Raw genomic sequence first — 26,026 nt, 5'->3', positions numbered from 1 at the left:
TGTTTTGAAGGCTATAAATCATACTGTCCAAATGAGAGATTCAGTTCTTGTTAAATTATTTCATATCCAGCTTTTAATTAAAATCAGTTTGAATTTTGAAGCATTGCTTGATATAATTTAGACACAGTGGCATTCACTAAAAGGAAAGAAATTATCCCGTGTAGTTTTTTTATTTTTATTTCTTTTTTATTTTTCCCGTGTAGTTTTAATTGTCCATTCTTGGATACCTCTAACGTAAAACCTACATTTCTGATACTTTGTCTTAGAATCTATTAAAGGTATAATTAGTAACAGCTATGTATTCTGTATTCTTCATGGAGAATAAAAGATGCACTGTAGATACCCAGAGTGATTTTCCACTTACATTCTAGTCTAAATACTATGCTGCCTTTTAAAAAAGTGACTTTTAAGAGGTGTTTTGTATTGTTTACATCAGTTTTTACTGTAATTTGATACCAGGAAAGATTGGTTCATATGAATTCAGCACGGGCAATTCCGTCGTGCAATTACTTGGATTCAGGTCCTTCTTTTCCATTATTGTTTGTGTGACACAGGTAAGCATGTTTGTTACCTTGCCAGCTGTCTTGTTTCTTATCTATAAAACTACATCATACTGTTGATGTTGGAATTTAACAATAACACATGTATAGCACCTGACACATAGCAAGTGGCAGTGCTGCCCTGCTTGCTTTCTTGAATTGCAGAGTAATGCAGATATTCTGTGAAAATGATGACTTGAGGAGATAATCCTGTATTAAATGTAGTTCTGGAGAACCAATCAGATCGTCTGAAAATTATTTGTCCTGAAATATTCCCATGAAAATAACTGTAGGCCTTGAATGAGTCAAACATTGGTCACAATACAGTATGTACTAGGTTTCTTGAGTTCAAAGCCACGAAATGGCTGCGCAGATTTTTGGAACTGAACAGTCTATGAATTACACTATGTGATATGTGCTGCAGGAGAGGAAACCCAGGGTACTATGGAAAAGCAGAGGGGGCAAGAGGGAGAGTTCCCCTCAGGCTTGCATGCTGTGTAGGCTAAAATCCAAGAAACACTGCTCTAAGTCACTGAAAAACTGTAGTTTTAAACCTAAAAAATGTCTAGCCCTCTGGGGTGGCAAGCCACAAACACATCCCCTTTCTCTTGGTTTTCTTGTGCCTGTGGTGATATTTCCAAAGCCATTACTAGCACCGGCCAAATTCACATTCCTAAATTATTGAAGGCTTTAAGCTGGTAACAGCTGTTTTTGTACTTTTATAGCATCTTATCAAAGCACTATCAGGACTAAATTTCTTCCATTTGATGTTGAACTCAGTTTTGTATATGAGACTTATTTATGTGAAAAGAATTCTGTAAGTCATAAAAACGAGTCGTTTGCTGCTGTGGCTGTAAGGTGAATGTATATACCAAAAAGGAATTATAAATGCTTAGGTTTTCTGTTTCTCTTGCTGGTCATCCTTTCTGCTCTCTCTCCATCATTTTCAGTCTCTCTAAATCAGACTCATCGTTTCATAGCAACCTTGGTTTCGCATAGCATGTTGGGAGAGGCTGGAACTGAGTGAGGATGACTTGGAGGTGCCAAGTCTGCCCAGGACCAAACCTCTGGCTGCTCTTGAAACTTTTCCAGTAGATTAGGGTACTCTTGGGTTCTAATTATGACATTGATCATACTTAACAGCAAGCAGCAGGACTAGGCTTCTAATAATAGAAAGTTGACCATAATATCCTTTTCTCCACTTGCCATTATTGTTTTCATTTTCCTTTCCCACAGCCCTTTTAACAGCAGTATGATTTACTAGGCTGGTAAATTTACCTGAGAAATTGGCCTTGAGAAAGAAACTTAATACCAACTTTAAACAGGTTTTGGGTTCAGTAATTCTTGTTAGAATCTAATTCAATCTCAACCAAGTGGTATATATTTTTTTAAGTTACTATAGGATTTGATAGCAAGTTTCTTCTCTGTAGCTCTCTTTACATCTTAGTCTCCTGATGGCTACATTTTGAACCCTTTTGCTTTTAATTTGTTTTGTACGTAGTTTAACAGTACATTGGATGGATTGGTAATTTCTTTTTTCGGTGAGGAAAGGCAGGAATGTAGGCTTTATCTGATGGGGCAATTAGTATGTTTCATAGTACAATGCTTATTGATGCATTTTTGCATCCAAAAAAAAAAAAAAATGCTCAGTGGGAAAAAAAACCAGGCATTCAATAAGCCTTGAATAGAATGCTTAACATAGCAGTGAACAAGAATGGTCTCTTCTCAAGCTTCTAGTCCAATGGCAACAAATAAATCCAAATGTAGCAAGTATAAGTTCAAGTTTAACAATAGGGTAAACCATGTTTCAGTATTTGGGAGCTCACCTTTGAATTGTCTGTGTAAATTCTTTTTCATCAAAGCTGAGATCTGTAGGATAATTTATAACTAAAGTTGATAATTTTAGCTGTATTTTAAAGTCTAAAGAATATATTAGGTAATTTCTTCATTGTCAAAACATCTAAGTATAATCATAATTTTTCTCCAGTTCCTATAAAATTGCACACAATCTATCTTCCAATGTCTTATGATAATATACTTATTAAAATTCATAATATAATTACCCAAGCTTTTATTATATAAGTTCTTCATAGCAGTTGAATGGTTTTCTAATTATTCCTGAAGTGGCATCCAAACATTCTTGATCTATGGAGCCCTACATTTTGTTCATCAATGTTCTCCGAAGTGTAAATGTTTTTAAAATGAGACACAATTTTGGCATCAAAGCTAACTTTTAAATTATGGTGAATAACATATTATCTGAGAGTATGACTTTTTATAGTTTTTTTTTTTTTAAGAGCTGTCTACTGACATAACATTAAGTGATCCACCAAAAGGAAGTTTATGCAGTAGCCAAATATTGTCAGAGAAAAGCCAGTGGAAGTCTTGAGAGAACTGAATTGAGATATCTTTTGTCCCTATTCTGTACCAATAAATAATTAGAAACAGTAGAACACCTGACCCCAAATTTCAAATAGTGAGAAGATGCAAAACATGTTGTAAGGGAGATGATAGTTCAGCTGGAGCGCTGAAGAAAGGCATCTCTGAGGGAGAAATGTCCGAGCCCATACCTGAAGAATCAGAAGCAGCAGCCGTCCATTGGGGAGTCAGGAGGCCCCCAGCTAAAGAGAATGGCATGTTTAAAGGAAAGCAAGGTAGCTGGGTCACACCCATTTCATGAGAGAGGGCCACAGGATAAAGTGGGAGAGAGACATGGGGAAAGGATTGCAGTAAGTTAAGTGCCTTGAGAAGCTGTTGGAAGGGTTTAAAACAAGGTGGTGTCTTGCTCGATCAGATTTACATTTTTGCAAGTCCTTCTGGCTGTTGTGCAGGGAAGGGCTTAGGGAGATGTAGGGTAGGGAGAATCATGAAGAGCCCGAAGACTGTGCCGAATTTACTGATGGTTTGGATTGAAGGAGTGGCAGGGTAGAGTGATGAGGGAGAAGAACAGATCAGATGAGGGCTGGAATCCATTTCTAAAGATGGGGGAGATTGTGAGCCAGAACTGGGTAAGGGAGAGATTGTTGTAGACGTGCTAAACTGGAGAGATTTGGTGTGACAGGATGGAAGTGCTAAGAAGGAAGTTGAAAACTGTCCTGACTTCCACAGGAACATGTTGGAATTAGAAATGTAAATTTGGGAGACAACAACCTTCAAGATGGTGTTTACCGGCCTCCTTAGAGATCGGCCTCCTTAGAGATTGTACCATTTAGAAAGAGACTACACAGAGAAGAGCGTTGTCTAGGCTCAACCCCGGGAAACACTGGGCTTTGGAGGTCAGGTGGAGGAAGAACGTGCTTGGGGGACAGAAAGGTCAGCAGGGCTGGGCAGGGCCACATTCACGGGTATGTTGCCACATTGAACCCAACAGAACTGGATGTAGGTGTTGACAGTGTGAGTACAGTGAGAATAGAAAAATGACTCTGGCAGCATAGAGGTTTCCCAGAGAACCTGGATGCAGCTGGAAAGACCACTCAGGTGTAGATACAAGTTGATCTGATAGTGGTAACACGGGGTAATTCACCTGTTAGTAAAATTAGTGTAGCCATTCCCTGAGTTTGAGGGGAGGTTAATTGAAACCAGTCTCTTCCTTGTGTGGTTTTTCTCAAAAAAATGTTATTGCATTAATTATCTGATTTCCAGAGAGCAGTCAAACTCTTACTTTGGTTGATTATTTAAATTGCTGATGGTAGTTTTGTGTGATTAATAGGCTACTATTTGTTAGTGTGATAATATTCTAGAAACCTGGTAAGTACCGTGTTTTTTAAGTGTGGGTCATTTAATTGATAAAAGTTATAGCATGTGTTCTGGAATTACCTAATTCAAAATAGGCTTTTTATTGTTTGACATTTGTTTTGTGTTTTTCTTTAAAATGTTATCTTTGTGGTGTAGACATTTTTATTTATGCTGCGTAGCATCCTCATCAGATTAGTTCAAGTTATTGCTGAATGTGGTTATTAAGAAGTAAAATGTCTTACTTTCATTTTAACTACTTTAATAAGATACTATTTCGTGTATAAATAACCAAGTATCTCAGGCATTTTAATTTGCAAATTTAGGACAATTTGCTTTAATATTTTTCATTGTACAAATTAGTCCCATGGATGTAATCTAAGGATAATAGTTCCCTAAATAAAAATAAAAACCAAAATCACAACTAGTGGTCACTGGAAGGAAAAGTAGTTAAACGCTAGGATTATAGCTGATATTGTATCTTAAGATTGAACACTAACTTCCATAATTTAGAGTGAATGTTTCTATCGATTGCTCAGATTTCCTTTGTCTCCTGGTTTGGTTATTTTTAGCAATAGGTGTACCTAACATTCTTAAAGATAGAATGATAGTTGTTAGAAGACAACAACCCCCAAGTAGTTTCTTATATAAAGTGTTAATTCTTAGAATTTAATTGACTTTTATTTATATTTTGTTTCTATAATTGCCATTCATGAGTCAGTGTTGATGTCCTTATAAACCCTAATTCCTAATATGTTTCATTGTACTAATGTTTCAATCCGAATAAAATATGTAATGTAAATTGTAGCTGCAAACATTTAAGTATAAAATCATTGTAAGTGTTAAGCTTATTTTCCCTACCTTGAAGCAATTTGTCCTAAATTTCCATACGTCTGCATTTGTTTTGCTGTTCTGAAATTCCTCAGTTGCTGGCTTTGACCTTTTACGTTGCCGAGTTTTATACATCTATTTTCTCACCTGCCATATCCTAGGGGGCTTGGAGTACCCATAATACAGTGAGCCCACCTTCCTGGTCCCCAGACATTTCAGAAGGTCGGGAAATTTTTAAACCCAGGCAGCTTCCTGGCAGTGCCATTTGGAGCATCAAAGTGGTAAATAAAATTGCATTTACATTCATATATCATTTCTTTCTGGTTGGTTTTGTCCGAGTAGATGTGTTAAGAATTGAACCATTCTTTTCTAGATAAGTAGTGCAGATTCCAGAGCCACTTTTTTAATCTAAAAATTTTAGTATGAAGAATCAACATGCTTGCACTTAAAAATCTGGATTAGGAGGAAATTAAATTGCAATTTTACATGACTGATTTTAAGAGTGAATTTTTAGTAACTTCTTTTTATGGTTTTCTTTTATGTTGTAATTACCAGCGTTTCTATGGAGGAAAACCCTTGTTGCATAGGCTATAAAGTATTTTAGGACTTGCTCATTCTTGATAATCATAAAATTTTGTTGCTTAGAAAAGAACAAAAGAAAACTACATAATCTATTATATGCTAATGGAGAAGAAATACCAGAATCGCAGCAGATTTCAATGCCTGTGTTAATAACCTCACAATTATAGGGCCTCTCTCTCTCATGTCATTGATGGAGGATTCTGCTAGTTCTTGAAGTGAGTTATGTAGTCTGATGCATTTTAGAGGGTAGAAAATTAATGTGAAAAGTATTAATCATCTGAAAAATTAAAATATTTGACTACCTAGCGAAGAGAATTTTTTTCCTCTTCTATATTTAATATGATTCTGAAATAAGGCTGTTTATTTTAGGTTTATCAAGGGTTTCAAAGGAGTTCCAGATTCTACTTTCTTATTTCTATCACTATTAGAACTATTTTTCAACTCACTCTGATATCATGCAAGGTGTTGAAAATAGAGACAGTTGCTTTAAGAGCATAAAAGATGTTTTGATAAATTTGTAGCAAATACCATAACTTTTCACTTACTCTCATCTGTGTCTTTAGATGCTGGAAAAATAGATTATAGCCCTGATTTAATAATTGACTTAATTAAAAAAATTCTTTTATACTTACAACAAAACTATCCAGTTCAACCCTCCCTTACCCCTTGTTCAAAAAAGCATAGGAACTCTAAAAGAAGAGCAGTTTAAGAGAACAAGGAGAGGCAATTTGTAATTATTAACACTGAAGGGAAAAAAGATCACCCTCTTCCTTTCTGCTCATGTTCATCTGTTTTATGCTCACACTATAACCATAAATTATCAACTTGGAAACTGTTATGCTAAATAGGTAACGAGTTCAGCATTTCAAACTGCAGTAGAAATGATGTCAGTTGAAAATGTGGCATATCATTTAACTTACGGGAAAAATCAGGATTTTCCGGAGTATTTTTAATAATTTTAGATATCAGAATGTTGTCAATGTGTTGATATCAGACTTTTTCAGGAAGTAACGCGTAAGTCTGCATATAAACAAAACAACAGTAATAAATAACCCAAGTATATATTTGTTAAAGTATCAGGGAATTTAACCTGTTTTCCCAAAGAATACTTTTATACATTGGGTAAAAATTCAGATCAGTTATTTGTATTTCAAGTAATTATTATCCTGATGAGTTAAAGCAAGCTGTTTACTCTATTAGCTTTCCTGTAATCTTTAAATACATTATCCTTTAAGTACTGTGGTAGAGTGAGGTACATCTGTTCGGTTCATACAACTATTGAATAGTAAAGGAAACTGACAATTTAAATGACAGGAAAAATATTGTTACACACTATCAAAATTTAGCTTTCATGCAGTGTAGTAGCAGTGCAGAATACTGGTTGAGAATGTGGACACTGGAGCTACAGTTGCTAGCTCTAGACTTTGGACAAGTTACTTTTTATCCCTCGGCGCATTTATCTCTAAAATGGGGATAATAAAAATACTACTGGCCTTGTGAGTTGTGAGTAGTAAAAGGTGCTTAGAGTGGTGTATAGAAGTACTCAATATATGTCAGCTATTGCTACAATTACAGAGAACAGTTAGCAAGAGAGTCTTTCCTTACACTTGCTCTGTATTGAATATAAATTGGTTGGGATTGTGTCTGTTGAGCTACTTAGAATGTAGGATTAGGAAGTGGAAAAATAAGGCCAAGGTTTACTGATAGAGAGCATTCACAATATGAGTCCCAACATTTGATTCTAAGATCATAGGCATTTTATGTCTATACTTTTAAGTTGTATAATACATGTTGAAAGATAAAAATAATAAGCCTGGTCTCTTAATATTTAACCTCTAATCAAAGTAAGAAAAGCAAGTATTTGTGTGTTATAACCTTTAATAAAATGTTTTAGCTCACATTGGATTTTAATATTCCTTTGGATTTTTGTAGAATGCTGATTTTTCCCTTCTCTGTTATGTAGGGCCGTGGGTCAGGATTTCCAGGAAAGCGGAGACCTCGTGGTGCGGGGTTGTCAGGACGAGGTGGCAGAGGCAGGTCAAAATTGAAAAGTGGAATTGGAGCAGTTGTGTTACCTGGGGTAAGGCTCATGTCTCATTTGCTTTATCTTTGCTATTATAATCCATAATTTATTGAGTGATGATGATAATCTCATTTGTAAAATTACTAGATTGTAAGAGTCACATAAATAAGCCAAAATTTTTATTTTACCTTATCTCCACTCCCCCCCCCCACCCCCCTTTTTAAAAACACTTCTGGTCAAGTTTTCATTTAAATTTTCTTTAATACTTTATGTTTCCCATCTTTTTACTCTTTTCTTACCTTCCTCTTTCATCTTCCTATGCCAACCATTCTTATATATATATATTGCTTCTTTAATAACAGCAAATTCCTGTTACATTATTGCAAAATCTTAATTTGAAAACCTTAAGTTGGTGTTTTAAGTTTGTTATTGTAATATGGCTTACAGAAGAAACTAGAAATGTTGCAGATTAGTACATACTCTAAAAATGTTGAAGATTTTATGACTGTCTTTGATATATTTTAATTCAGGATTGATCAGTATTTGCTCAATGGCATGTATATGAGGCTTTATTTAAGTGTGTATTGAAAAAAATCTGTATTAGGGATCCCTGGGTGGCGCAGCGGTTTGGCGCCTGCCTTTGGCCCGGGGCACGATCCCGGAGACCTGGGATCGAATCCCACATCGGGCTCCCGGTGCATGGAGCCTGCTTCTCCCTCTGCCTGTGTCTCTGCCTCTCTCTCTCTCTCTCTCTATGTGACTATTATAAAAAAAAAAAAAAAAAAAAAAAATCTGTATTAGGCAAAGAGTGGCAAATATTTCATGTGGTAACTTTACTATTTTACCAAAATCCTGTTTTTCAAATTCTAATTGTCATTTTAAGTTCAGGAGAACAGGGATCCCTGGGTGGCGCAGTGGTTTAGCACCTGCCTTTGGCCCAGGGCGCGATCCTGGAGACCCGGGATCGAATCCCACATCGGGCTCCCAGGGCATGGAGCCTGCTTCCTCTGCCTGTGTCTCTGCCTCTCTCTCTCTGTGTGACTATCATAAATTAAAAAAAATAATAAGTAAATAAGTTCAGGAGAACAGTGAATTGTTCAGTTTGTTCCACAGTTGGTTTATCTGTTCACCTATCAGAGGATTGTATGGTTGCTTCAATTTTTTGGCTATTAAAAACAAAACTGCTAAAGAAGAAAAAAAAAAACCCTGCTGTGAACTTTTATGTTAAATCTGTATGTGGACATGGATTTTGTTGTTTTCCAGTGAGTAGGTATCTGGGAGTGGGATGGCTCGATACCTGATAGGTGTATGCTTAGCTTCTTAAGAAGAGGACGCTTTTCTACTTGGGTGTGAAAAATTGATGGTTTGCAAGAGTGCATAGGATTCCTGTTTCCTCCAAATACTTACCCTATACTTTCTATGCTTAGTTTTAATTTCAGCCTCTTTAACAGGTGTGTTAATAGTACCTCATTTGCATTTCTCTCATGACTAATGATGTTGATCATCTTTTCAGATGCTTATTTCTTTGGTAAAGTCTTCAAATCTTTAGTATATTTTAAAAATTTGAGTAGGTTTTTTTTTTTTAACTTAGTTTTGCATTTCTTAATGTATTCTAGACACAAATTCTTTGCCATGTCTTAACTGTTTGGAACAGCAAATGTTTTAATTTTGATGAAGTCCCATTTATTATTTTTTTCTTTTATGATTGTGCTTTTGGTGCCTGAGAAATAATTGCATAACTCAACTATAGAAACAGGTTCCATGATTTCTTCTAGTTTTTGGTTTTAGGTGTTGCATTTAACTACATCATCCAATGTTAATTTATATGTATGAGATGAATATGGTTCAAAGGTCATATTTTTGTATACTGAATGAATATCCAGTTGTTTAAGCACCATTTCTCTGAATTGCCTTTGTATCACTCTTAAAAATCAGTGTATTTGTGGATCTAATTTTAAAATCTTTGTGCTATACTAGTGATCCATTTCTCCATCTTTAGGCCAATGATACTGTATTGAATACTTTGTACTTTCTAACTACTATTGAAATCAGACACTGTTAGTCTTCTATTTTTTTACTTGGGGAAAGTTGAGGTTTTAATGGTGAAGAGTCTTTTAACCATGAACATTGTGTATCTCTGTTTCTTTAGGTCTTTTTAAATTTGTCACATCGATTTTTTTTTACAACATAAATGTCTTTTGCATTATTTCTCAGATTTATCTCTAAGTTTTCCACATTTTCTCTGCTATTGTAAATGGCAGTGCTGTCTCAATTCAAATTGTAGTTGTCTTTTGCTACTATCTAGAAACACTCATTTTTATGTATTGATTTTTGTATCCTATAACTTTACTAATAAACTCCTGTATGACTTCTAGTTGCTTATTTGTAGAGCCTGTTGAATTTTCTATACTTATGATCATGATATTTGCAAATAAAATTTTATATCTGTTTAATCTGGAGGGTTTTTGTTTTCTACTCTTTATTGCATTTCCTATAATCTTCAGTACAGTGTTAGAAGTGATGCGATAACCTTGTCTTCTTTCTGCTCTTGAGGAGAGAAAACATTTAATCTTATTTTTTTGTATATGTTTTTATTGGAGTTCGATTTGCCAACATATAGCATAACACCCAGTGCTCATCCCGTAATCAAGTGCCCCCCTCAGTGCCCGTCACCCAGTCACCCCACCCCCCTGCCCACTTCCCTTTCCACAACCCCTTGTTTCCCAGAGTTTAGGAGTCTCATGTTCTGTCATCCTCACTGATATTTCCCACTCACTTTCTCTCCTTTCCCCTTTATTCCCAACATTTAATCTTTTGTCATGGAATATGGTGTTAGCTCTAGTTTTATTTTTTTGAAAGATTTATTTATTTTAGAGACTGAGAGGAAGTGTGTGCACGAGTGTGTGGGGAGGAGGGCACAGGGTGATGGGGAGAGAGAATCTCTAGGATTTTTATGGTTTTAGGTCTTAAATTTATATCCATTTTGAATTTATTTTCATATATGGTATAAGAAAGTGGCCCACAATAGCCAAACTGTGGAAGGAGCCTCGGTGTCCATCGAAAGATGAATGGATAAAGAAGATGTGGTTTATGTATACAATGGAATATTACTCAGCAATTAGAAACGACAAATACCCACCATTTGCTTCAACGTGGATGGAACTGGAGGGTATTATGCTGAGTGAAATAAGTCAATCGGAGAAGGACAAACAGTGTATGTTCTCATTCATTTGGAGAATATGAATAATAGTGAAAGGGAATATAAAGGAAGGGAAAAGAAATGTTGGGAAATATCAGGAAGGGAGACAGAACATAAAGACTCCTAACTCGGGGAAACGAACTAGGGGTGGTGGAAGGGGAGGAGGGCGGGTGTTGGAGGGGAATGGGTGACGGGCACTGAGGTGGACACTTGACGGGATGAACACTGGGTGTTTTTCTGTATGTTGGTAAATTGAACACCAATAAAAATTAATTAAAAAAAAAAAAAAAAAGAAAGTGGCCCAGTTTCATTCTTTTACCTGTTGCTGTCCAGTTTTCCCAGTAAGATTTGTTGAAGAGACTTTCACTTTTCATGGGAAGATTCTTAACTATATATTCAGTTTCTCTGGTAGGTATATGCTATTTAGGTTATCTATCCTTATACAAATTTGTCTTTCAAGGAATTTGTCCATTTCATGTAAGTTGACAAATCTATTGGCCTATTATCCTTATAATATCTGTAGAATATGTAATGATGTCGCCTTCCTCATTCCCAATATTGGTGATGTGTGTCTTTTCCTGGTTGGTCTTGCTGCAGGTTTCTCAATCTTACTGATCTTGAGCCAGCTTTTGCTTTCATTTATTTTTCTCTGTTTTTTTCCTCTATTTTAGATTTCATTGATTTCCACTTTGATCTTTACTGTTTTCTTCCTCTCACTTTGAGTTCAATTTGCTCTCCTTTTTTTTCTTTATTTACTTATGTTTTTGCTTGGAAATCCCCCACTTTTGAGGTTTGGGTTAAAGCTTTCTTTTTTTCTTAGGCTTATATCTGTGGTCCAGCCAAATAAAACTTTTGTCACTTTTAGGATAAATCAGACTAATATGTATGTAGGCAATACTAGGACACTATCTCAAAGATTGCCTTCTTTACCCTTAGGGTAGGGTTTATGTATCTAGTAATTTAAAGGTCATGAAATAAAGTATAAAATGAAAACAGTGGGTCATTAAGCTACATGATAGTGTTTTCCTTACACATGCAATTGCTGTTTAAAAACCTTGATTTTTGGGGATCCCTGGGTGGCTCAGCGGTTTAGCACCTGCCTTCGGCCCAGGGAATGATCCTGGGGTCCCAGGATCGAGTCCTGCATCGGGCTCCCTGCAAGGAGCCTGCTTCTGCCTGTGTGTGTGTGTGTGTGTGTGTGTGTGTGTGTGTGTGTGTCTCATAAGTAAATAAATAAAATCTTTAAAAAAAATAAATATAAAAACCTTGATATTTTTTTTTAAGTACTTACAATTTATGCTCTTTGAATCTAGCGGATATTGCAGCTTTCTATACAGACTTTGTTTCTGCTTTATGCTGGGAATATTGTAGTCCATTCTTGTTTCTTATTTTGAATAAAACTGTTTTCTGAATTTTATTTTGAAAATAATATTTTATCATTTATTTGAGCCTATTCTGTAAGTATCATCTAATTATAGAACCTGTTTTGTTTTCTGTGTTGAACATGGGGATGTAGAAATGGATACTTTTTATTTCAGTTTACTTTTGTTAGCTGTATTTTAGCTACTGCCACAGTTTCATATTTTAATAATATTTTCAGTATATCTTTAGTCCTGTGGGCGAATTGCTGGTAACTTCACTTTTAGTAGACAGTTATTACTAATGGAATGATATTTTACTTTATGAATCATCTTGTTTGACTTGCTAAAGTCTTAAAATGCTAATTTTGAGATATACTTTTTTTTTTTTTTTAAGAGAGGGTGGAGGAGAGGGAGAAAGAACTATAAGCTGGCTCCATGCCCAGTGCAGAGCCCAAATCAGGCTTGATTTCACAACCCTGAGATCTTGGGATCCCTGGGTGGTGCAATGGTTTGGCACCTGCCTTTGGCCCAGGGCACGATCCCGGAGACCCGGGATCGAATCCCACATAGGGCTCCCGGTGCATGGAGCCTGCTTCTCCCTCTGCCTGTGTCTCTGCCTCTCTCTCTCTCTCTCTCTCTCTCTCTATCATAAATAAATAAAAAAATTAAAAAACAAAACAACCCTGAGATCTTGATCTGAGCTGAAATCAAGAGTCAAATACTTAACCAACTGAGCCACCCATGCAACTTGAGATGCACATTTTAAAATATATTTCCTCAACAAAGAATAAAAACATCCTGATCAAAAAAGCTGTCTATACTTCTGCTGCCTCTTGAGTCTTGACATTTTTTCCTTTTACCTGTTTGGTGCATTTACAATATTAGGTTGATCCATATGAAGTTGCCAACTTTGAACCATTTTTGACCTGGAAAAACAGCAACTTATGATTGAACCTATTTTATGTGCTTGTAGACTGCACATAATTGCTTTGCATATTTTTGTACCATAGTGCTCTACCTCACATATGGTTCTGTGTCTTATTTTTCTACCCAGCTCTGTGGCGTGGTGAAATTTTTTTTTTTTTTTTGATGGAAATCAAAACGAATTTCTACCACTGTTTTTTAAATGCTACATCTTTCCAGTTTGGATTTGCCATGGTTTTAGTAATTCCCTAGTGATGACTATTTAGATTGCTTACAGTTTTCTCTTGCAGTCTTTAGACTTATTATGACTGTAAATTGCTTTTATGGTTGGTTCTATAATAAAACAGTAGTGCTGTCCATTAGAACTGCTTTTAATCTTATTTGCACTGAAAAATATTCCTGTAATATATTCCTTTTTTTTTTTTCTTTCAGTCATTCCTCAAGAACAACAATACTATTACTTTTTATTTTGAACTTAACCTATTGTGTTTCATGTCTGTCCTTCCAGGCTAGATTGTAAGCTTACTTTAAGGGAAGAGAATCATATTTTTAAATTTTGGCATTGGTCTCCCTGTTCTCTTTTTTTTAGCAACAAATTTAGAGCTTTTTTCATAATAAGCATTCTGGAAATAATTATTAACAAGACAATGGGTACTTAGTTGATTTGGTGAAATTTAGCCAAGTCCAGAAATAGGTATCTATGGCTGGTAATCTTTTGGCTAAGACTGAAATTTTGATACATTATTCAAAATAATATTTCAAAGCGGTGCTGTCCAAAAGAAGTATATGTATATCACATATGCAATTTAAAACTTTATAGCTACATTAAAAAGGGGAAGAGGAACAGGTGAAATTTAACCTTAATGTATACCTACCTTTTGACTCAACATATCCAAAATATTACCATTTCAACATGTATTATATAAAATATGTAAAAATTATTTATAAGCTATATGTTTATGGGGATTTTTGGTTTGTTTGATACCTAAGTCTTTGAAGCTTGGTAGGTATTTTATACTTCTAGCACATCTCAGTTTTGACTAGCGGGATTGCAGGTTTGAGAGTTACTGGAATGGAGTGTTACAATTATATGTAGGTATATATATGTCGCGATACATACGTATACACACACAAATATAATACAGTTCCTTTTGTTTGTTTCTTCATAAAATTTATGGCTAATTAAGTCCTAATTAAGGGTGGTTTAATTTTCTCATTGGTCCTGATCTATGGGACTTGTAACTCTCTTCATTTCAGGTAACTGAAGTGTCGGACTTACACCTTTATTATATTATCTTGGCAATAATAATCTAATTTGGAGTTGTTACTCTGCGACTTGGCAGAAGTTGTATTTTACATATGAATCTTCTCATGCTTGTTAAGTGTGCTATAAGTGAAGAGTGTGACTGTGCACTCTCTTTTGCTTTCTGTAGGTGTCTGCTACAGATGTTTCATCGAATAAGGATGAAGAAGAAAACTCCATGCACAACACGGTGGTGCTGTTTTCTAGCAGTGACAAGTTCACCTTGCACCAGGTTTGAGTTCAGTTCTGCTCCTCCACTTCGAGTTCCTGTCTCCCCCTTTCTGCTGTATCCCACATGCACTGAAGTCCTCTGCTCTTTAGCTTTAGAGCTCTACGAGCTAAAAAATAAAACTAGTACATTTTTAACTGTGTCTTCGATGTCGATTACTATGTTCATGTTTTTAATTTCAGGATATGTGTGTAGTTTGTGGCAGTTTCGGCCAAGGGGCAGAGGGAAGGCTGCTTGCCTGCTCTCAGTGTGGCCAGTGTTACCATCCGTACTGTGTCAGTATTAAGGTAAATAGACATACATTTAAATCTGTTTAAAATGTATTGAAATTTGATATTTCTTATAATTAATCATTTGGTAGGATTATTAAACATGTGACAGTATTTATTTAATATTTATATATTACCTTTCAAGTGTTAACTGAAAAAATTAACTCCTATAAATCTGTGCTCTTAAATTATAGTGGATATTCTGCTGTCTTGAAAAACTAAAAATAAAAAATGCATATCTTTAAAAGATACTTCATATTTTTATTTGCTAAGGAATGAGGTTTAGTCAATCCATTCTGTCTGCTGATAATAAAAAAAGTTGACACCAACCACAGACCTTAATAAAAATCCATTCATTCACCTGTCCCTTCCCATGTTCATTCTTCTGAATCCTCACCTGTATATGAAAGGACATTTTCTGTAAGGCTTCTTGAACCACTGGGTATTTTAAAATCCATTTTGGAGCAATTTTGACCATTTCTTCATATATCTTTTTCTGTTCCCCACACCTCTTTTCTGGAATCTTAGTTGCATATGAGCGTAATTGCATGATATTGTCTCCAGATTGTTCTCACTTTGTTGATTTTTCTCTAGTTGTTTTTCTCTCTGCACCTTAATGTGTATAGTTTCTATTACATTCCCCAAACTCATTTAAAAAAAAGATTTATTTGACAAAGAGAACATGAGCAGGAAAAGCAGAAGGAGAGGGAAAGAGAATATTAAGCAGACTCTGTGCTGTGCAGAGCCTGATGTAGGGCTCAGTCTCAAGACCCTGAGTCATGACCTGAGCCAAAACCAAGAGTCAGATGCTCAACTGAGTGTGCTACCCAGGCACCCCTCCCCAAACTCACTTTTATACTAATGCAGCATCTAATCTATTTTTAGACCCATCTAGTCGATTTTTCACCAAGATGATTGTATTTTTTAATCTTGGTTTTATTTTATAGTTAAAGTTACCTTATAGTTCCAAATCATTTTCTTCATTGAGGTTTTTTTCTTTCAAGTCCTTGTAGGTATTTGTAATTGTTTGTTAATTCTACCATATATGACATTTCTCATTATTAGTATTAGCTTGCTTTCCTCCTCACCAGGATTTATGTATGCATGTATTTTCTTATTTGGTAATTTTTGATTGAATGTGGTAGTTGTACGTTTTGATATTGTTGGGAGTTTGGATGTTGTTTTTTTGAAAAGTATGGAGTTTTTGTGGCAGGCAGTTACTGTAGACATTCGAATTGTTTGAAGCTTCTCTAGGCCTTCTGGGGTGGATCTAGAGAACCTTCACTTGGTGGTAGCTATTCTCAGACTTTTGGGTCTTAGAACTGTTAACACTCTAAAAAATTCTTTTTTTTTTTTTTTACACTAAAATTCTTAAGGACCCTGTAGAGCTTTGAGGATAATAATTATTGAATATTTACTATCTTAGAAATTACTGAGAATATTTTTTTTTACTGAGAATATTTTAAAACATAAATACACAAGCATATTTGTTGTGATGTCATGCAGTGATGTTTTATATTTTATATATCATGTAGCCTCTGCAAAATAGCACTGTGATTGGATTAAAGTGAAAAAGGCAAATAACATCTTAGTTATCATCATTATGAAAATAGTTTTGACCTTATAGACCCACTAGGGTTTCCTAGATCACACTGTAGTAACTGCTTTTCTATAGCATGAGTTTAATATGTGACCTTTATGACATCTCTCCCATATCCTTCCCCGCCATGAGTTCCCCATGACCTCCTCGCCAGTGTCTTTTTACTCTGGTTGAGATTCAGATGTCTTCAGCATTGTGTGAGCTGTTAGAATTGTTCAACTTACAAATTCTCAATAGCTCTTCTTTGTCCTGCTTGTGTGTCCTTGTTTGACCTCCTATGTATGCAGCTCGATGTTTAGCCAAAGACTTGAAGGAAATTCTGTGTAGATTTCTGGAGCTCTTGCTCTTTATTTCTCCTTCCTTTCCAAGACTCTGCTCTGCTAGTTACAACTGCCTCAGCCTCCCAGAACTCTATCATGTGTCTTAAACTCAGACCATTGTACCCTGCTGGTGTTCTCCTTCTTTGGGCAGCATTCTGGAAACTGTCTATTGCAGAATATCATAGGATTCACCTCACTTGTTTCTCTCTTCTCAGAAACCACAGCCCTGTCCTGCCTTTTTGTTCAGCATCTGAAACAAGTGTTTCATGTATTCTGCCCCATTTTCTAGTATTTTATGTTGAGAGAAAGGTCTCATCCCAGATACTTCATCATTGTTGAAACAGATATTCTCAAATCTATCAACTTTAGACATGGTGCCATGAATGAAACCCTGGATCATTCCTTTCTTGAAACAGCTTTTGAAACTAAAAACTAAGCCAGTTCAGTAGAAAGAGTTGATATTAGAGCTCCACAAACTCTACTGGGAGCTGGGGATCTTTCAGTGGGGAAAGGTTGTCCAGACATGGCAGTGCTGCAGGGAGCTCAGAGAACACACGAACACAGCAGCCCAGGGTTGGGAGGGAGGAGGTGTGGACCAATTGACTGGAGCTGCTTGCTTGAATGGTGGTGGGCATAGTTAACCAGGTTGAGATGTGCTGGAGAATGAATATTGCTGAGTGACTTGGGAATTTGGCTGTAATTTGGCTGCATGTTTACTCTGTAAAGGGCCACAGAGTAGGTGTCTGTGAAATAGGAAAACTTAGGAAAGAAAATACATTACAACTTGGATGTATCTCCCACTTTATCTTCATCTTGCTGCCTCTCCAAGCCAGAGACAGGTCAGTCACATCACACAGGCCAAATCTGTTTCTATAAGTGAAATTTGATTGAAACACAACTGTATTCTTTTGTTTACATATGTCGTTGTGTGGTTTATACTGTAATGGCACAGTTGTGTAGTTCACAAACCATATGCCTCACAAAATTCAGAGTATTTACTGACTCTTTATACAAAAAAAAAAAAGAAAAAAAGTTGGCTGGTTACTCCTCTAAGCCACTCTGCTCCTCCTATCCATTTGGGTCAATAATATATGATAATTTGATAATCTGTGACTAATTTAAAAGAATCAGTTAATTAGAGTAATAAATGTTACATACTTACAAGTCAAATAGCTTTAAAAGCCTTAGGATGACTGGCCAGCCCCTACTCTGCCTCAACATTTCAGTCCTTCCAGGCAGCCATGTCTGATCCTTGCAGGTCTTTCTAGTAGTTACCTTGATAGTTCTAAATAACAGGCTGGTGTTCCTGCTGTATCTGTGTTAGATTTCATTGACTTTCTGCTAGGAATAAACATATGCTGATTTAGGTCTTCAAACATACCCCCCTGTTCCCCAGCATCCTTCCAGTGTAGTTCTAGTATGTTTAGTTAATAAACAGTGTCGGTTATGACTCAGCACATATTCACTGGAGACCTGAATAGTATACTCTGGCTTTGTCCTTTTTTTTTTTTTTTTTTTTTGGCTTTGTCTTTCATGGAATTTTTAATAAAAGAAAGTAATGATTCATGATTCTTCAGTTAGTTTTTGTTGTGTTTTGTTTTTACCTACTATAGAAGCATGATCCTATCAAATGATTCTGGCAAGTAACTTTTTACCTGGAAAAAGTCCTACCCCTTCCCGACGCTTCCATTTTCTCTCTGTGTGCTGGTAGCTTGTAGGTCTCTTGCTCAGCGCTCATTCTTCAGCTTCTCTGAGCTGAGGTCCTATGTTGGGTTCATTGTTTCCTGCATCACATGACTTTCTTGTTCTTGGTATAACCCTCATTTCCTTCCTCATGTCCTTACCTCCATTCCAAGAGGTGTTTGGGAGCTGAAGTTTGAGTCTTTGTATTCCTAAAGGAATTACACTTTTCACACTTAATTGCTTGTTTCCTTGGTTAAAAACTGTATCTTGAGAAGTTTATTCCTATACATTTGGAAACTGTTACTCTATTTTAGTATCCAGAGTTGGAAAGTTTGATGCCATTTTGATGGTTGTTCTTTACTTAGCTTTCTTATTTTTCTCTCAGGTACCTTTTAGACTTTCTTATTAATACCTCATGATCTCAATTTTTATTCTGTATTTTAATTGCTTGCTGTCTCATTATAACACAACTACATTGTGGTCTTGTCTATAAATTCTAGTGTTTTGAGAGCTTTCATTTGGTTCCAAATTTATAATCGTATGTGGTATGGCTACTTTGAGGAGTTTATCCGAAGGATACAGATTCTCAAACTTCCCTGCTAACTTAGACTCTGTGGTAGAAGAGTGATGAACTTCACAAGTCCCAGCTTCATGGCCTAAAATCCTCCAAGATCATGAAATGTCCTTGGGACATATTTTCTTGGGAATTCATGCTTTATTTTTTTTTTTTTAGATTTTTAAATACTGATTTTAATATATAAATCCTTTTGCAGTATACACAGGTTTCAGAAGTATGAACTCATGAAACATCACAGATGGAAACTAGGCCAGTACATTTTCAAAACCAAATTAACAGGGATCCCTGGGTGGCGCAGCGGTTTGGCGCCTGCCTTTGGCCCAGGGCGCGATCCTGGAGACCCGGGATCGAATCCCACGTCAGGCTCCCGGTGCATGGAGCCTGCTTCTCCCTCTGCCTGTATCTCTGCCTCTCTCTCTCTCTCTCTCTGTGACTATCATAAATAAATAAAAATTAAAAAAAAAAAAACCAAATTAACGGTAATGGGGCAATATACTTGATTTCCTCAAATCTAGTCACCACATCTATAAGGTGGATGTAAAGTGCAGAGGACACAGAGTTAACGTGGCCTAACAAAAGGCATTAAAATGTGTACCGCTCTCTTACTCTATCCGGTAGGTGGACTTGTGAGGGTCCATGGACATTCCCAGCCCAGGGGGTGGGCCCCTGTTGATGCCCAGTACATGTTACTTGCTTGCCTTTCCTCTGCTTCTAGGTCCATAAGCACCACATATTCATTTATATCATGTAAACGGAGGTGTTGGCCACTGTCTGAATCACTTGCATGGGTTGCTTCTCTTACAGATCACCAAAGTCGTTCTTAGCAAAGGTTGGAGGTGCCTGGAATGCACCGTGTGTGAAGCCTGTGGGAAGGCGAGTGACCCCGGACGGCTCCTGCTCTGTGATGACTGTGACATAAGCTATCACACCTACTGCCTCGCCCCTCCTCTGCAGACCGTGCCCAAGGGGGGCTGGAAGTGCAAATGGTATTCCGGGGCTTACCTCCCCCTCCTTAAGCCTGTCCAGTGCACAGTGTTCCCGCAGGAGTTCTTAAGCATTAGCTGCACCCACTTCACGGCATGCTACATGTTTGCTGTGACAGATATCATGCCATGACTCAGAAACATGTTAGATGTGCATTGAATAATTTCCCCCATTCTGTCCTCGTGTAGCTGCTTGAATTACAGTAAGTACATAACTACGTAAATAAACCTGAGACCTGTTGGTGGGGGGGTGTCGGGTTTCAGGTGTGTTTGGTGCCGACACTGCGGAGCCACGTCTGCAGGCCTGAGATGTGAGTGGCAGAACAATTACACACAGTGCGCTCCCTGTGCAAGCTTGTCTTCCTGCCCCGTCTGCTGTCGGAACTATCGAGAAGACGACCTCATTCTACAGTGTAGACAGTGCGATAGGTATTGTGCTACTCTGGAAATGTTTTTGTCTTCTGCAAGCTTTTCTCTTTAAATATAGCAAAAGGAAATTGGAAAATAACTTTCTTCCATCTTAAATTTAAGAAACAAGACTTTTTTGCTTTCCAGATTTTCTGTCAGCTAGAAACTTACAGAAGTTTCCAGTTTTGTATCTGTAATTCCAGACTAAGATTTTTAACTTGTGGTTTTTAAGGGTTTATGAATCCCTTGAAATTAGATGCAGGATTATTTCCTGCATATATGCATTTTTCTTTGGAGGGTTTCTGAATCTTTTATTAGATTCTACAAATGATCTCACACATTTTATTTTCTTTAAACTTCTTTTTCTTAAAGCTGTAGATACTAAATGTCTAGATACTGGGCACCAGCTCCCACCCTCTCTCAGTCCTATGTGAGCAGTTTCAAAATCAAGCATGTTTTCTTTGGTTTTAGTGGTATGTTAACTGTACTCTGTTAATAGCACTGTCCATGTAAAAGTAGTAGTAGTAGTAGTATCAGTAATACAAGATTCTCAGGACTCTACCTGTCGATTCTTTGTTCAAAGGCAAGATAAGCTCCTTTTCTCCCCCCAGTTAACATTTAGCCTCAAATACGTGAGCTATATCTACTCCACAGTAGACCCATCCCATGGAGCTAATATACAGGAAACCACTTGCAGCCTTCTGAATTCCTACATCCTTGCCCTGCTAGCTTCCTTGCTAGTCTATCTCTGATAGATTGAATATATGATCATAAAACGTTACTCCATCCTCCATGTGCTCTTGCTTCCTACCTAGTACTTGATCTCATTTCGTTTTTCCTTCCTTATTCTCAGCTCTGAGAGTTTATGGGTTAGTGGGCGTGATTAGGAGACAGGGCAACATGGGCAAGGTTGGAGGAGCATTTGAAGGGCTTTTGATGTGGCAACTGTCAGGTCCCCTGACAGTTTTATTTGTTTTAATGTATAAAATATGGTCTTTTTAGATGGATGCATGCAGTTTGTCAAAACTTAAATACAGAAGAGGAAGTGGAAAATGTAGCAGACATTGGTTTTGATTGTAGCATGTGCAGACCCTATATGCCTACGTCAAATGGTAAGAAAACAATGTGAACAGTGGGTCTGTGCTCCTGTAACTCACTTGTGCCTTGCTGTTGATAACCAGTGAGTGGGTTTGCCTCTCTTTTTCTTTTCTGTGAAACTGTTACTTGGACAAGTATTTTATGAAAACTAAGTTATTTATTTATAAAGTAACTCTTATTATCCCAACTTAATACATTAAAACCATTTGCTTACGTAAAGAAAATAAGTACGTATTTTAGATCTAAAATGTAATTTTGTGAACAGCTCTGGTGGCCCAGCGGTTTGGCGCTGCCTTCGGCCTGGGGTGTGGTCCTGGAGACCCGGGATTGGGTCCCGCATCAGGCTCCCTACATGGAGCCTGCTTCTCCCTCTTCCTGTGTCTCTGCACCCCCGCCCCCTGTGTCTCTCATGAATAAATAAAATCTTAAAAAAGAAGTAAAAATAAAATGTAATTTTGCTTTTGTGACACACAATCTTGTAGTTATTAGCAATATGTAGAAATCTAGTATGTTGGCCCTTTTTCTTTCCATAATGTGTATTTCCTTTTCTGCTTCTCCTCATTGTTTTTCAAGACAGCCTTTAGCTCTATTTAGTGTTTAAGTATTTATTTATTTATTTAAGATGGGTACAGAAATAGAAATTTTAATTCTATGTAAATCCTTTTAAATATTCCTTTTTTTGAAAAAATTACAGTTTTTTTTTTCCTCCATTTCAGTGCCTTCCTCAGACTGCTGTGAATCTTCACTTGTAGCACAGATTGTCACAAAAGTGAAAGAACTAGGTAAAATCTGAAATGGTTTGCCTGACTATTCTTTACAGAAAGCATGTAAATACTTAATTATTTATACAGCTGACTTGCCACATGTTCCACAAAACTTGCCTTTATGAGTGTTCAGCCTAAGTTTCCTAATTAAATCCTTTCTATAACTGACATATATGATGTTCATCTTATCCAGCTGTAGTGTGACACTGTTCCTATAAATCTCAGCAAAATGGTAGTGAAATAACCACTGTTGAAGTACTCACTAACTCCATACTTGCTTTGGTTTCATCAATACATTACTGTGTTTAGTAATCAATTAGCAGAAAATGAGGCCTGGTTAACAAATAGTGGTTTTGTTTTGTTTGTTTGTTTTAAAGAATTAATTCAATCTTTTACTATTTTTTTTTTCCTGTAATGGATCAGCTAGAGTGGTGACTAATAGGATAATTTTATTAAACTATTGTTCTTTTGTCTAATTCTATATGATATCAGATACAAAAACATTTGGATAGTACAGAAATTGTAATGGATAGCAATTTTGTACATTTAAAAATTTGCAAGATTTCTATTTATTATATTAATACTTGGCTCTCCAAATGGGCTTCTCTAGTATTTTTGTTTTTCTTACATAAATTCTCACCTTTTAGTCTGAAAAGATACTCCAGGAAAAAACTCATAGACAGGTAGCTGAAGCATTGCTTTTAGCTTCAGTGATTTCTTTCTGAACCCTTATGTTGATACATGAGAAAAACACGTCAGGTAGGCCATTTTTAATAAAACTTAGGACTTTCTGCTTACAATCTGAAGAAGTTCGGTCAGTATTTCTTAGTTTCAACTGAATACTCTTAATTATTCCTGCATTCCACAGATAATTGCTTTACAGTCACATTCTCTTCACAAGGCATTTTGGAACAGCAGTCAGTTTATCACTGCAAATTAACTTGAGAGTTTTAATACACATATCCTTGGGATATTATAATTTCAGATCCACCCAAGACATACACCCAGGATGGTGTGTGTTTGACTGAATCAGGGATGACTCAGTTACAAAGCCTCACAGTCACAGTTCCACGAAGAAAACGGTCAAAACCAAAGTTGAAGTTGAAGATTATAAATCAGAATAGCGTGGCTGTCCTTCAGACTCCTCCAGACATCCAGTCAGAACATTCAAGGGATGGAGAAATGGATGATAGTCGAGGTAATACTGATTTATTTTCCATTGAATATGTTCACAAGAATTAAAGCATATAAAATAGCTTTGAAATACATATGTTTTATCTCATGGCAAATTCTACTAACTTGGGTAACCCTTGATAAAACCATGGCCTTTCTAGGTGAGTTGTCTTCTTGGATGTTTTGGATTCTCTTCCTTTCACATATTCTCTAGAACAGACTTATTAATTAATATTATAGAAACTTCCAGGAACACCATATCTTTGAGGATAACGGATGGGAAGGTTCAGAGGGCTTCACTTTAGTTTGCTAGGTGGCAGCATTAACCTCAGGTGCTGTAAGCTCAGCTTCCATGGTTCTGTTAGATTAGAACTTGATCCATGCATTCCTACATGGAAAAACCATTATTAATGTTCAAGTGCAAATTTATGTTCACAGGTGTTCATCATAAACTTAGCTGTTTGTACATATTTTCTTGATCCCAGCAGATATCCAAGGATTTTTTAGCTGAATCCTTGAGATGACAAAACTACTTTAGTAGTATAAAATTCAATATTAGTTCTATTTTTGCTTATCTCTGAAGATCACTACAGGCTTGTTTCTTTTTAGGTTGATTCTTTTCAGCTGACTCAAAAATAAAGTAGTGAATACTTTTGTTCCATCACATTGTGTTATTCACCAGTATTTATTGAATGCCTACCTTGTGTGGGATGTTGGAAATTATGTCAGTGAACGACACAGATGAAATTCTCCACTCATGTAACTTATCCTTTAATGTTAGGAGAAAAGATTACTACTACTACTACTAATAATAATAACATAGTAAAGGGATTGATTATGTGTGTGACAAATGCCGTAGCAAAACTTGCATTGGAGTAAGGGGAATTGGCAGTGCGTATGGTGAAGTGAGGCATCAAATGAACCAAAAGCAGTATTTGAGTGCAGACTTGAAAGAGGTGAGTGAGTGAGGGAGCCACTTGGTCGTCTGAGGGCAGAACATCCTAGATGGCAAGAAAGCCATTGCACAGGCTGTGGGTAGCTGTGTGCCCATTGTGTTTGAGAAATGTCATGAATATCAGGGTATCCCACAGTGAACGATGGTGACAGTAGGTGATGAGATCAGAGGTTTGAGGAGAGACCAGCTGTGACCTAGTAGGTCACATAGAACCATAAGATGATGCTTAAGGAGTTTAAGTTTCCTGTGGATGGATTGGGAGGTAATTAGAAGTTTCTGAGAATAGTAGCCTAATCTTATTCATGTTATAAAAGGCACACTCAGCTATAATGTGACTAGACTTTGCCCCAGGAGTTGTGGTACATGGGTCAGATAGGGACTGTTGCAGTAGCTGGATGAGAGGTGGTTCTGGTTGAGAGTGGCTGTCTGACCAGTTAGTCCTCATGTTTCTTTCACAGGGGTGTGTGTTTGAGTCTGTGTGGTTGGGAGAAAAACTCTGGTTCTTACGTATAACTGATGTTCAAATACTGTTAAACAGAAAGTTTGATTTTAAAGTTTTAGTGATTTGAGGCTTGTGAAGAAACCGTCTGTATATCTGGGAGGAATTGAGCAGATTATCATTAACCAGAGTACAGTGAAGAATTCTAGTTTCTAAGGACAGTAGATGTCTGAAAAATCCCATATATACGTAAATCTGGGGAATGCTGCATTTCACAAAATTTGAAACATTTCATTACAGTACAGATTAATTCCCAAAGTAATGAGATTATAGAACCTTTGAAAAACATGGCAAAACAACAACAAAAAGGCTTGAGAAGATTTTCCCTTTGACTACTGTTCTGTATGACACCACCCAGGCAAACAATGGATGTTTCTTCAACTGGGCAGTTTCCAAGTTGAGGTGATCTGAAAGTGCTTCCCCATAAAAGAAAGAAGTAACGTTATACATGATATTATATGTAAATACGTCCTAGATTCCACAGGAGTCTACAAAGGCCAAATGAACTTCGGATACTCTTGAAATATTATAACAATGTCCTTTTGTTGTTGCTTTTGCTGTTGACTCTTTGAAATGTTTCTTCAGGAAAATAAGTCATAAAGAGCCACATTAGCATATTAGAAACAAATTCTTTGTGCCACAGAAGCAGGCTTTTTTCTGATTCACTTAATTAGGATCTGGGATCTGGAAACCTTATTAGTACAAAATAAAATCCAAAATGTAGAGCAAACAGAAATGCTGTATGTGTCTCGAGTGGGAACATGGTGCTTCCCCCTCTAGCCGGATGCCTGGACATGTGGGCCTACAGTTGCATTTAGACTCTAGCAGGCAAGGGTTAGGGGTAGATAGAGTGGAGCCAGGAATGACATTAAATAGTGGGAGGAGAGAGCAAGCAGCCAGGAGGATAGGTTATTAAGGCCTGTGACGTTAGCACTAATTCTCTCAAGTTCTTAAATTATGTTCACGTGGTATAA

General features: G+C 36.7%; 1 protein-coding gene across 28 annotated transcripts in view; it reads left to right on the top strand.

The window, feature by feature from the left end:
- KMT2C (lysine methyltransferase 2C) overlaps positions 1-26,026 on the top strand; it is a 284,827-nt gene that overhangs the window by 188,808 nt on the left and 69,993 nt on the right. For 22 of the 28 annotated variants that reach the window (XM_072763203.1, XM_072763209.1, XM_025993763.2 and 19 more), the window contains 9 exons: positions 5,264-5,383; positions 7,648-7,764; positions 14,625-14,726; positions 14,906-15,010; positions 19,977-20,158; positions 20,420-20,584; positions 21,566-21,675; positions 22,378-22,443; positions 23,411-23,623. In XM_072763203.1, coding sequence (XP_072619304.1) covers positions 5,264-5,383; positions 7,648-7,764; positions 14,625-14,726; positions 14,906-15,010; positions 19,977-20,158; positions 20,420-20,584; positions 21,566-21,675; positions 22,378-22,443; positions 23,411-23,623 — 1,180 coding nt within the window. The remainder of the gene's footprint in view (positions 1-5,263; positions 5,384-7,647; positions 7,765-14,624; positions 14,727-14,905; positions 15,011-19,976; positions 20,159-20,419; positions 20,585-21,565; positions 21,676-22,377; positions 22,444-23,410; positions 23,624-26,026) is intronic. The other 6 variants (XM_072763205.1, XM_072763208.1, XM_072763207.1 and 3 more) reach the window with 1 other exon arrangement.

Source organism: Vulpes vulpes, chromosome 7, assembly GCF_048418805.1.
Source record: "Vulpes vulpes isolate BD-2025 chromosome 7, VulVul3, whole genome shotgun sequence".
Lineage (NCBI taxonomy): Eukaryota > Metazoa > Chordata > Mammalia > Carnivora > Canidae > Vulpes > Vulpes vulpes.
The sequence above is the reverse complement of the archived record's forward strand: the minus strand, read 5'-3'. Positions and strand labels throughout refer to the sequence as shown.